Genomic DNA, 13711 nt, shown 5'->3' with positions numbered 1-13711 from the left:
CACTCGAACTTGTCTTGTTCAACTGCCATGCTGGCAGTCAATATTCCATTTTTCTGATAATTTTATTGATTTTAGGATTCCATTTTGAATTTCAATTTTTTATTTCTAATTATTAAATATTTATAAAAGCTAAAAATAAAGCTTATTATCTAATTAAGACTTTGATCAAGTGATGAAAATCAGATCGGATAACAAATTGGAAGAATGAAAGATTCAAAATTCGATGTTTTGATCGGGGACCAATCAAGATTGAATTGAATAACGTAATAAATATTAATTTTATTTAAAAAAATCTAAAAAATAAGGTTTCTTAATATTTTTGCAAAAAATCTATCCAAAATCTAATTTGGAAGAATTATTTTTTTATCTATTAATATATGAAAATTAGAGCAATCTAATATCATATACTAGTATAAAGAATGAAAATAATTTCTATAATTTAAAACATCAATATACATCTATAATCATTTCTCAAAAAATTATGTACATTACTCATGATCCATATAATCATATTACAAATACTCTATAATGAGTAAAAAAGAACAGTTAAAATAAAAATAACCTAAACATAAAAGAATCTTAATAAATATCACATTTGTACTTTATTATCATAACCTAAAATCATTTAATCACATATAATGAGCTCAACAAGTAATAAAATCAAATAATTGATCTCAAAGCACGACAAAATAGCAATATGCATGTCAACAGTCAAATCATAATAGTAGCACACATATATGATCATAGGACAATACAATAAAGAAATCAGTAAACTAATATATGTGTCAAATAACTAAATAAATCATCATATCAATGCTATAATTAGCAAAGAAATCATATAAACATCAAATAAAAATATATATAAATATTGTCGATATAATGTCAATGCAATAAATTCATATAAAAATAATTGTATATGTATATCACATGCTCATAAATATCATATCATTGTCAACTCAGTGTTAGTGTCTAGGGTACTTGCTCTATACATATCACATGATCAGTATATCAATCAATGGCGAAGCAAGAAATTTTATTTAGGGGGGGGGGGGGGGGGGGAGTGGGGGGGGGGGGGGGGGGGGGGGGGGGGGGCCTAAATTAAAAATAGTTATGTTTGTCGTCTTATTACTAGAGTCATATGAGATGTAAAATCAAAAATAAAAATGCAAATAACATGACTTTTAGAGCTTAGAAGACATAAATATCTGTCACGGGCGGTCTCCGTTTGGGAGTGAGAGAGGAGCGAAAGGGAAAATGAAAGTCGTACTCGAAGTCGTGAGAGATGAGCAAAAGGGAAAATGAAACAGGCCGTTTGGGTCGAGGGCTAAAATTTACTCGATATTCTTTTAAATATTTTCATTTCAACTAATTTAAGTGAGTTTTAAATTCAATCACTAATAATTGACACGGTAAACAGAGTCATCACTCTTTGCTCGTCGGTATATCTTTTTATAACTCCTAATCAATATATCACATGAATCAATCGAGTATAATATCAAATCACTTATTTAAAGGAAAGTTCGTTGATGAATATCCAATGTTAGTGAATATATAGTCTTTATTTTTCTTTTAATATACAGTCTTTACTTATTTTTCTTCACACACTTTATTATTACAATATTATAATAGTAATAATGACCAATAAATCATATACACATATTCTCAATGTATTGCAGTAAATAAAATATAATTGGGTTTAATATATCAATAGATTTTTTTCTCTCTCTCTCCTCATATTTCTCTCTAAATTTCTCAAATTAATTACTCTCTATTAGCCGATTTGAAGAAAGGCAAATGGAATTTAATGTTTTAAGTAAATGGAATTAGATATTTAATAATAAAATAAATATAAAGTATTTCATTATATATTTAAATTCAGTTTTATTATAAATTTCATATAAATCCTTTTGGGACTTAAAAAAAAAATCTATAGAATAGTTCATTTTATTTAAATATTTTTGTTGAAATCAGTTTGCAAAACGGACACATGACTTTCTAAAATCCTCACTTGTATAGACAATTGTCAATTTCTTAAGGGTTTGCGACAATGAAAAAATATATAAAAAATAATAATGTAATTAAAATACTATAATATATATGCTATAATAACGACAATTTGTGATTTAGACTTATAATGACTTAAAAAAATCATTTAACTTGGTTAAAATATGGGTTATTACACTTAGAGGGGTGAGATATCAGGTGGCCTCCTATAGTTATAATATCTTCTTTAGAACCTAAAATATTTAAACATCTTATATCTAGGCATATCAACATTCTATCTAAAATTTTATGATTATTCTTACATTCCTCCAAAGAGGTTATATATCAACTATATTTTAACTACACACATGATCATAATGTACATTAAATGAAGAACATTAGTTAATTGAGAACATCATTAAATTTTTAAAGTACAAGAGTCTTTATTAGTATTTAATATATTTTTTATATCATCAATCTAAAATAAGAGATCTAGCTAGACATAGAATACATGACAATAAAACTCATTTTTAATGTATTCATAGAAAAACCAGAATAAAAGAGAAATAATGGAAAGTTATCACCATGTAGGATCAAAATATATCTTCTATAATCATTCCTTCACTTACAGAGTTGGTTCAATAAACGCGTGCTAAATTCTCTGATAGATTGTATCATGTAATTACCTAACCTCCATTATATTATACTATAAGATGGTACTAAAGATGCACACTAAAAAGTACTAAGTTTTACACAAGTGACTAAACTAATTCACAAACATAACAAAATAACTAGTTACACAAGTGTCTAGCACTGTGACGCTCGAAAGTCAACTAGCACCTCAACACGGAAATGCTTACTCTATTATGACACTTGATGACGTGGAATAGTTATCAACTGAGCATAAGCATCTTTCCACTTTAGTGATGCGTCTCTTGAAAGTTATAACTGCAACACCACAAAGCTGTGAAAATTAGAGCGTTGCGGTGCTTGAGTTGATGAAACGGCACTTAGGCGTTGAAATGCATGGCATTGCGACATTCATTTTATTAGGAATGTGGCGCTGCCAAGCCAATTTTCCCACGCTTCGGTGCCTCAAACACTGTTGTTGACTATGATGTTGTTGCAATGCTCACAAACAGGGAGAATGGTGTTGTAATGTCCAAAAGTGATGCTTTGGGGGTGTTGAATGCATCACGTTGACGTTGTTTCCTCTAGCGCCGCGGCGCTGCCTATTACTTTGTATTTTTCAACATTTTTTAGTTTTTTGTGTGAAAAAATAATTAAAATAATATGTTTTTATTTAAACTTAAATATATCAAATATTACGTAATTTATATTTTAAAAAAAGTGGCAATATACACGACAATACATGAAGCTACACATGAAAAAAAAAAAAAAAACTTTGTTCACAATATAAAATAATAAGAATAAAAATCAAATGAATCAATCTAAGACTTGTTGAGGTGATGAATGCATTTAAAAATAATAATCATCACCATTGGGCTACTGTCAGCCCCCATATTTGTCCACTGCTACCACATTTGCCCACCATTGCCACTGCAGTCGGCTACTGCCTCCAACTACTTCCAAATCTTGTTGCCAACCTCTATTGGCCACTATGCAACACCAAGACTATTACCATTGTCGCATAAATTAATTTATTTAATTTGGATGAAAAATAAAAATATTATATTATGAAAATATTAAATATATTTTTATTTTATGTAAAAAATAAATAAAATAAAAATAGGAAATAAAAGTGATGCCAAATAACTCTTAAACACCTATGCTTTTAAATAATTTTAGAACTAAATTTGTTGGACTAGGAAAAATTCTTAGCTCATTTATGCATGAAATTTTGTATACAACATTAAACTAAAATAGGAAAGTTACAAAAAAGGGCAAAGAAGGGGCCCTAGATGTGTACATGTGTGCTCATATCCTCCATCGTGATATCTAAAAATTCTCGAGGAATAGTATCCCTATCCACAAAATGTCAAACAAAATTACAATGTAAATCTCATTGGGCATAATAGTGGGTGTCCCCATTGAAAGCCCGAGGGGTATGCTGAAAAATAATATTGTGAAAGAGTTGCAACCAGTTGAGTTCGACTCCAAGTTATGGCTGCAAAGTCCAACACCCGTTGTCCATATATTCCTGCATAAGCTTGATGACATTGATGTTATCCCCCTCTACAATGATGCCCGTTGATACATCCAGTCCTATAGCATCTGGCTAATATGACACCGCCTAGCTATCACATGATCAAGAGTCTCATCCTCATTGTAACCCCACAGGCATTTGTCCTCGTTCTGCAGTCGTCTCTTAAAATGAAAGACTAAAATATTAAAAAGATATATTTTACTATCTTATCTTAACTGATTTTTTTTAATTTTCTTTTAATGTCTCATTACTTTTTTTTTCTTTTGCTATAATAATTACTTAAATCATGGCTCGAACTTGTAGAATAAAGCTCAAGCTTAACATGAAACTCAATTAATTAATTAAGTTTAAGTCAGAGATGACTCAAACTCGACTAGACGTTTACACCCAAAATGAAAATATAAACCAAAATAATAATTAGCTTTATTACATTCAATTCAATAAAAAATTATAGCAATATCTTCATCAAATTTTTTTAAACTATTTCGGTAATTCAGCTTAAACTTGGTTTAACAACAGATTAACAGTAAACCAAACAATAACAAAATTTCTATACCTCAGTGGGTCCCTTTGCCACGTGGAAAGAAATGGTGGCTTACACGTGGGTTTGTTTTGGGAAGATTCTGGTTGACGATGACTGTTGCGTTGAAGACAGAAAGACGAGATCTAATGGGGAATCAGGTGTTCAATCCTAAACACCCAGTGCAAAATTCAAAGCTCATTTGGATGGCCGTAAGAAAATTTTCACATAAATGGCTTATAATTACTTGACAAAAAGGATCGTTTATGCAGTATGCAAAACAGCGGATCGGAATGTCAGAGGAGAATTCAAAGATGACAAATCCTCTTCTTTTCCAATTTAAATATTTTAGTTTAATTATTTAATACTTAATAATTACTATAATGCCACAATGGGCAATAAGTTGACGTCGTCAGCAATAATTTATTCAATATAATTACATTTATGAAATAGTTTAGGCCCCAATGCGAAAATTAAGGGAATATTGAATAATAAAGTTGATTTGTATTTAAAATTAATATATATATATATATTTTAATGATTGAGTATATATTGAGCAAAAAAAAAATCTCATGAATTTAAATATACTTCTTCAAGAAGAGAGCAAAATTAATAATTATTGGTACAATCATATGATAAAATAAAAGCATAAAATTCACATAAAATTTATTTATTTTTAGCTTCAAATGAGTGGATATAACTCTACATTTCTTTAAATATATAAGCATATTAGAAATAAACTTAAGTTATGATTTTATTAGTCTATCATTTAGTTGATCGAGTTTAGGAGAAGTATACATGACATTAAGCGAGAATTATAAAACTCCTATAACATCCTTATCCATTTATTGTGGGTTCAACCAATTAGATATCAAAAGTTGAACTCATCGTGTCCTTAATAAACTCAACCTTTTTTGAGAATCGGGGTTTGGCAGACTCTCCTCAAAAAGTTTGCTATGCATAACCATCTACTATGTCCCGAGTTTTTATTTGGTTCGGTTGACCGGATGCAAGAAGCATCTGGTCGTAGGCAAAAAAAACGCGGTACCGAGGTGTACCGAGTTTTTCAAAAAACTCGGTACACCACGGTACCGAGTTTTTCAAAAAACTCGGTACACCACGGTACCGAGTTTTTTTTTTTTTTTCCTACGCCCGGATACCGAGTTTTTCAAAAAACTCGGTACACCACGGTACCGAGTTTTTCAAAAAACTCGGTACACCACGGTACCGAGTTTTTTTTGCCTACGACCGGATGCTTCTCTGCATCCGGTCGGAGGACGTAATAATTGTTCACTATGTCCCCCTGTTGAATTCAGTCGTGAAAGTACATTAAACACATCCTCCTTCAATGATCACCAAATTGCCCGATTTTGCCCAATGATTAACTATTGCTATTCATTTAAATTGATAATAATAAAGTATATTGAAGGATAATTCTAAAGGAGGATTGGACAACCCTCAAAATTTTAAATATTGATATAACATCTAAAATTTTTCTTGATCAAGCACGAAACTTGAGGCATTTTTGAATTGGAAACTTCTAAAATTAAATCTGAAATCATATGTGCTCTAATTTCAGCAAACTTATAGTCGAACTGAATGTCTTAAAAAGATGAACCCAAAATCGAGGACCCGAAAAGCATTTGGAAGGTTCAATCTAAATATTAAATGCTTATAGTCGAATCGAGTGGCTCAATGATACGAATCCAATAAGCCCAAGATCATCAAATTCTGACATCATTAAGACTCTCAAATACTCAATAAACAGTCCATAATCAAAGGAAATCAATATTGCTCGTCTATTTAGACCACTCCCAACGTGTCATTAATCTTCTCCCAAATTATTGGTTATGTTGTTCAAAAAAAAAATATAAATTAGCACCTCATTCTTCATGAAGGGGAAACCAATCAAGGAAGAGAGGAAATAAAGAGAAATAAGAGTTCTCCTGCCACTAGACTCCTCCTTGACCACCTCCTCGCCACCAACTGATGCCGGACTTCCATAGATGCCAGACTTCCACCCATCCATCAACTCTCATCGGATTTCCTTAATGAAATAATCACGATAATTTGGGCTAATAATTTATCAAAGCATACAAGCCACAAAAATCCAGCTAGCCAACTACACATAAATACTAAATACTACTTACTATTTAATTTAATTAATTTGCTTAAAATTTTATCTCCAGGAATATATTCCATAATACTCACTAATTGATTTGTCATAAAGCTATCGATATTAACAAACAATAATTATATAAACATTTCCCGCAAGGATGTAAGTTCCATCAATCCAATTTGTTAAGCCAGCCAAAAACCATCAAACCTAATCAAACAATTAGTTGGGGATGCAAAGAACTTTTATTTGGTCCGGTGTAAGGATGCAGAGGAACATCCGGTTGTAGGCAAAATCCCGCCTATACCGAGGTGTACCGAGTTTTTTTGAAAAACTCGGTTGCCTACAACCGGATGTTCCTCTGCATCCGGTCGGAGGACGTAATAATTCTTCGGATGCAAAAGGCTAATCAAACAATCAAACCCATCAACCTACTAGAACATGAATATATGAACAATAAAATTGAGGAGGTTGGCATAAAGTCATAAAGTCCACTAAGATAAATTAGATTTTGTTTGATAGAGCTTTCTTACCTTTTTTTAAATAATTTTTTCACATAAATTTTTTTTTTTTTTTATACTAAGGTTTCATTTTAGACGGTTTTTTTACTGTCTTTGAAAGCAACTTTTTAGTACAAAAATTTATTTTTGCACTAAAAAATTGTTTAAAAAGCAATAAGAAAGCCTTTCCAAATGACTCCTAAAACACTACTTTAGAAAGAAGCAAAAAAAACTACCCCATACGAAACCTCCCTAGAAATGCAACCCCTTGAAATGCATCCCTCCAAAAGTTGGGTATTAAATAAACAAAATCCAAATCTATCCGATGAAAGCCCAATTATCATGCCAATCTAGTTAATTGGGCCTTTCTGCGCTGATGAAATCTAAAGCCCAATTAATAGTTTGAGAAAACAGTTCTGAAGAGTTAATTAAAATAAAAAATTAATTTTTTTTTATATTGAAATATATTATATAAAATTTTTTATGAGAATATTTGAGCTATATTTTTTCTCCAGAAATAATATTCCCAGTTAAAGAGGAAAAAATGGGATTTACATGCATATCATTTTGCACCATAAAATTTACATATTTAACATCTAAAATTTTAATATTTAATGCCTATCACATATGATCAAATTTAAGAAAAATGAATGAAATATTAAAAGTTTATCGGATGATATGGCCGGTATGATATGGCCGGTAGAAATGAAATATATGAGTGACATATTTTATATTAAAATTGTTTATAAATATTATGCATCAAAATTTTAAATTTAAAGTGTTATATATGTAAATAATATGATATAAAATAATATTTATATAAATCCAGAAAAAAACATTGAAAGTTTTGTTTACAATAGATTTTTTATTTTTAAAAAATAAATTTTAATACAAAATTTTCTTTTAAAAAAGTCTTTTACTAAAATTTTGCTGGATATATATGCTCACAAAATCGGATAGTCCGGACTCCGGCACTTCATAATTTCTCCAGATTAACAGACATTTCACAAGAGAAGCTCGAACAAATCTGCCATCCGTTGCTAGAGGAACCGCCGCACATCTCAACGATGCAATGCTGTGTTGGCGGTTTTTGCTAGCTTCAAATTTGTTAGATTTTTAGAAACCCCGCTCTCCAATTTACTCTACCCAGAAAACAGAATTCCCGTCTCCCATCAAAAGGCTTGAAGCTTGAACTCTTCTCCTCCGGTCTCGTTGCTCTCCCGGAAACGGTGTAGACGAACCTCTCCTCCACAATGTCTCAGAATAACACGACGGCTACTGCGGCTTCCGGCGCCGGCGCCGGCGAAGGTAATAACGAGGTCGGGAACATAAGCAAAACACGCTGCCGCCTCCAAACCTCTTCCATGTCCGCTTCGTTCTCCGTATTCATCCTCAACATCCTCATGATCCTCATTAGTTGTAAGATCGTTCACTCCTTCCTCCGCCACCTCGGCCAGCACCGCATGATCTCCGATTTCATAGTAATTACTCAAACACATCGATCATAACCCGTCGATCGTTTCTTTGATTTCTCTCCAATCGGAATTCTAATCCCTTTTCCTTCGCAGATCGGCGTTCTAATGGGCAACGTCGAAGCGTTGCGGTTCACCGTCGAGGACCATGTCATCATCGCCATCGTCCGCATGGGTTCAGTCTCCTTCACATTCTACCTCTTCGCCCTCGGCCTCGAGATGGATCCTAGGAACATTATAGATTGGTCCGGCCCGGCAACGAAGCTCGCATACTCTGGCATCATCTCCACCATCGGAGTAACCCTCTTATGCTACACTGTCATAAACTTCAGCGGCCTCGAAGTCGCCAGAATCAATTCGTACCAAATGATCTGCGCTCTCGCAATCGGCCTCGCCGCGACCTCTTCTCCCATCCTCACCCGCCTCATCACCGAGCTCAAGATCGGCAAATCGGAGATCGGCCGCCTCGCCGTCCGCACCGGTCTCGCCAACGACATGATCTGCACATCCATCATGTGCGTCGGTGTTCTCATCTACGGATCCCAGATCCGGATTCTCGACGATTCTCTTTCAACCAAAATCATCAACGCCATTCTCAACATCCTTTTTCTTACCATCGAGGTTTGCTTCATCTTCAAAATCATAAACCCCTTTCTTGGAGTCTTAAACGATCGGAACCCTGAAGGAAAACCCATCCGCGGCATCGACATGCTGATCGTCTCCCTCATATCTGCCGTACTTTGTTTCAGCTCTCTTCTCTATGGCTTCGACCCCAATTTCAACGCCTTTGTCGTTGGTCTCTTCTTTCCTCGCGATGGCCGAATGTCGAATTTCCTCATCAGCCGAATCAATTTCGCCCTCACCACATTCATCCTACCGCTCTACGTCGTCCTCGTCGGCTTTTCCACCGATTACAAAGCATGGGTCACGCAACCGAGCCGCACCGTTTACAGACTCTTGATCCTTGGATCCATTGGGGTGGTCGGAAAGCTGATGGGGACTGTAGTTTGCAGCATCCGTTGCGGCCTTCTATGGCCTGAGGCCATCGCTCTCGGACTTCTCTTAAACGTAAAGGGTTACTTCCACATCTTCTGCGCATACACCACCTCGTCAATGCAGCTGATCGAACCTGACATGATGATGGTGATGCTCCTGGTGACGATCGGGACGATCATTCCGACGCCGTTGGTGGTGGCGTTCATTGTGCGACGAGCGAGGGCGAGGGAACAGGGGGGCAGTCCGATGGGGTTGCAATATTGTAATGTGGGAGGAGAGGCGAGGATTTTGATTGGATTGCATGGGGTTCATGATGTGGGGATGGCGGTGAATGTGATGGAGGCGATGAGGGGGAAAGGGCAGGGGGAGGAGGGGAGATTGATGGCTTACGTGGTGGATATGGTGGAGATGACGGATAAGACGGCGGCGTCGCTGGTGCATGGAGAGGGGTTGGAGGCGGTGACGGTGAGAGATGAGGAGATTGTGGAGATGAGGGAGCAGATTGGGTCGGCATTGGAGGCGTATAAGGAGGATGGTGGGGAAGGGTTGAGGGTGCGGAGGATGCTCGCCGTGTCGTCGTACGACTGTATGCATCAGGACATCTGCGGCATCGCTCAGGTAAAGATAGACGACCTGACACATTATAATAAGAATTTTCCACACAAAAAAAAAAAGACACATTACTAATAACTTTGTTATTTTATTTTATTTAACGGAAAGAACGGAAACAGTATTCGTTTGGTTAATATAAGGCTTGAGTTTGACTCTATCCCCAATGAGCCAAAATTTAACATACTCACGAAGTAGAACGATACATCGAATACAAATAAGAAAATAATAACAATAATATGAAAAAAAAAATGAAATAGAGAGAAAATAACAAAATCACATCACACACAAAAAAAAAAAATTCATTATAAAATTGAGAGGAATTTGTACATATTTCTTTCTCTTTCACTATCGTCTCTCTTGCACATACTAAAACCATCATAGAACAAAACATTTCATGAAGAACAACAAAAGAACTGCCTAGCCCGTCTCGCTAAGATTGAAGCTTCACGATACTCAAATATTTGTCTCTAGTCTGACTAACAACACTGCAACGTTGGGTTTGGAGTGACACGGTGCTCTATGAGAGTGTCGCAACGTCGTGATTTGGAGCACCGCAACACTCTGTTATATGTTTGTTTTCATGCAAACTATATAGTGCCTCAACTCGGATACATAGTGTTGCATCGATGTACTGTTGAACGGAAAAAAGCTTCTTGCACAAAGCACCCAAACTCAAGCAAGGGACCCCCCCCCCCCCCCCCAAATAAGCTCGATCGATAGAATTGAGGTCCAAGGTAGCAGTACAACCCGATTAATCAACATAATTAGATTACAATCAAAACTAACACAAAAATATATTTCAACTTTATTATTAGATGGGCCAACATGAGTAACAATTAATTTATAATATTTTAAATATATGTGATTCAATATATACAATAAATACTATCTTTATATGGAATAACCACCACATTTGTGCCCCTTTTCATGAAGAATGTTTCACATAATATTGAAATATGAAAATTAATTAAAATTTCTTATGTTAGGGCTTTTATTTTGCTCATCGTGAAAGGCACTTCATGCTTAGTTGTCAGTTGGTACTTAGGGACCCTAACTTTAATGTGTGTTTTATCAATAATTTCACTATAATTCTGATCATTTGATAAACTATGTTAAGTAAGATAATTATTAAACTTATATTGGACATTATTGTTGTAAAAAAAAAAAAAAGATATATAATTCAATTATATTTTATAAAAAAATTTGAATCATTGCAGACTTTACACATCATACCTCTCCTATAGCATACAACATTTAAATACTTACTCTTAGTTTATCCTGAATGTTGAAAGTTGAATTGAATTACCATATTACACACTTTATACCTAAGCATATGAAATACCATAGCAACATATTCTTCATTGTGCACATTCATTGAGTTTGCAAATCATCCTCTTGTGCAAAAGAAATGCATGATTTGAAAAAAAGACCACCCTCTCATTATTTTCATCATGTTAGTACGTACAATAAGAATCAGATTCATGATATAGCCTACAAAGATATGTTTCATTTGAATATTCTGATCAAGATTAAATTCTTGTTGTGCTCTTGTTGGTTCATGTAGTAAGATGAACATAGCAATAATTGTGCTAGTGATACTGACTTGAAGGAACAACGCCTGAAATCACACACACAACACATATACATGATTAAACTCAATACCTCTTAATTAGTAGCAAAAACACCCAATCAACTGATCAAGAAGAGCTGCATCAACTGAAACATTTTGATTTCTACTCATCTCCACGTCGTTTCAAAAGTCATTCCAATTGGTGACCACTTAGTAATACCTTCTAATCTCTGAGACTTTGAATTCTACTATGATAGGCACTTAGAGGAGTCCTCATAAAAATATGCAAAGTAGTCTTGAAGATTTTTCCACATCACATAGATTGATAGACTTTATTATCAACTGCAACGAATAACTTAAAATATTAAAAAAAAAAAAATGATCCTTTTCTCATGGCATTCTTAATAAACTCACTGTACAAGATGGCTACAATTTATAAGCAAACAAATTAATGTTATTTTTATTGATTAAAATCAGCTCTTTTTCTCCTGTTATTATTCTCTGCTCATTAATTTTCACCATAACTCAGGATTGCTTGGCGGCACTGGTGGTGCTTCCCTTCCACCGTCGGCAGAGAGTCGACGGCTCAATGGACTCAGGCCACCCAGGCCACAGACTCCTCAACCAAAGGGTACTCCAACAATCCCCTTGCTCAGTCGCAATCCTCGTCAACCGCGGACTCAAACGCTCTGCCTCCCAAATATCTTTCTCATTCGCATCTCAAAACATCTGCGTCGTCTTCATCGGCGGGGCCGACGACCGCGAGGCCCTCGCCTACGCCAGCAGAGTCGCCCAGCACCCCGGCGTCAGACTCACAGTCGTAAGATTCCTCCCCGACGCCGCCGCTAATGGCAGAGTATCAGGACCAGGAAGAAGAATTCTAACCTCAGTGGGAAAGCAAGAGATGGAAATGAAGGCGGACGACGAGCACTTCGCCGGATTCTACGAGAGGTATGTTGCGGGAGGGAACGGGGTCGGGTATATGGAGAAGCATGTGGGGAGTGGGGCGGAGACGGTGGCGACGTTGAGAGCGTTGGAAGGGCAGTACGAGTTGTTTGTGGTGGGGAAAGGAAAGGAGAGGAATTCGGTGCTGACGGCGGGGATGAGTGAGTGGGCGGAGTGCCCGGAGCTTGGGCCGATAGGGGACATACTTGCGGCTCCAGACTTCTCCTTGACGGCATCTGTGCTTGTTATACAGCACTGTAATGTTGCCAGGAGATGCGACGTTATCGACGAGGAGTTTCTTCCAGTTTAGTGGCCATGTAGTTATTTTATCAGTAGGAGAGATTGAATCGTGAAGGGGATGGTGATCTAGCTTCCAAGAAAATGGGGGATCCCTATTAAATATGATTTTCTATAGGCACTCCGCTCGGCTGTAATCATTAATTTTAGATTAGTGTATGTGTTAGTTCGGACACTATTCAAAAAAAAAAAAACTCTCAAATTTTAGATCTCATGTCTATATGAGACTTGTGAGTATTTCATTATTTTGTTAGGAGTTATTTATTTGTTTAGAGTTTAGGATTTTGGGTTTTATGGGTGATCACTCTTCTCTGAGAGATCCAATGATCAAGAGAGATTCAATGATCAAGAGAGATCCACGTCGTGACGGTGAGAGGAGGTCTTGCAAGGCGGCTAAGACTGATGATGTTATGTCCACCGTTACGGACGATTCCCTCATTATTTTTCACTATAATTATTTATTCCCTATGAAATTAGATTTTTTCTTGGCTTTCCTTTGTCTTTCCAGGATTGTTTCCTTGGTTTAATTGTTT

General features: G+C 35.5%; 1 protein-coding gene across 1 annotated transcript; it reads left to right on the top strand.

The window, feature by feature from the left end:
• Positions 1 to 8866: 8866 nt before the first annotated feature.
• LOC110110998 (cation/H(+) antiporter 28-like) lies at positions 8867 to 13265 on the top strand. The gene is made up of 2 exons (XM_020842675.2): positions 8867 to 10372; positions 12466 to 13265. Exons 1-2 carry the CDS (start codon positions 8867 to 8869, stop codon positions 13189 to 13191), a joined length of 2232 nt encoding a protein of 743 aa, XP_020698334.1. The 3' UTR covers positions 13192 to 13265.
• Positions 13266 to 13711: the final 446 nt, after the last annotated feature.

The sequence above is a fragment of the Dendrobium catenatum genome, unplaced genomic scaffold, assembly GCF_001605985.2.
Source record: "Dendrobium catenatum unplaced genomic scaffold, ASM160598v2 fragScaff_scaffold_1132, whole genome shotgun sequence".
NCBI classification, from domain to species: Eukaryota; Viridiplantae; Streptophyta; class Magnoliopsida; order Asparagales; family Orchidaceae; genus Dendrobium; species Dendrobium catenatum.
This window is presented reverse-complemented; position numbering and strand designations above follow the sequence as displayed.

What these genes read in the sequence shown, in the direction of transcription:
- LOC110110998 (XM_020842675.2), top strand. Translation starts at nt 8,867, where the DNA reads ATGGGCAACGTCGAAGCGTTGCGGTTCACCGTCGAGGACCATGTCATC. An exon ending in ACATCTGCGGCATCGCTCAG is followed by an intron (nt 10,373 to 12,465) that starts GTAAAGATAGAC and finishes ACCATAACTCAG; the next exon opens with GATTGCTTGGCGGCACTGGT.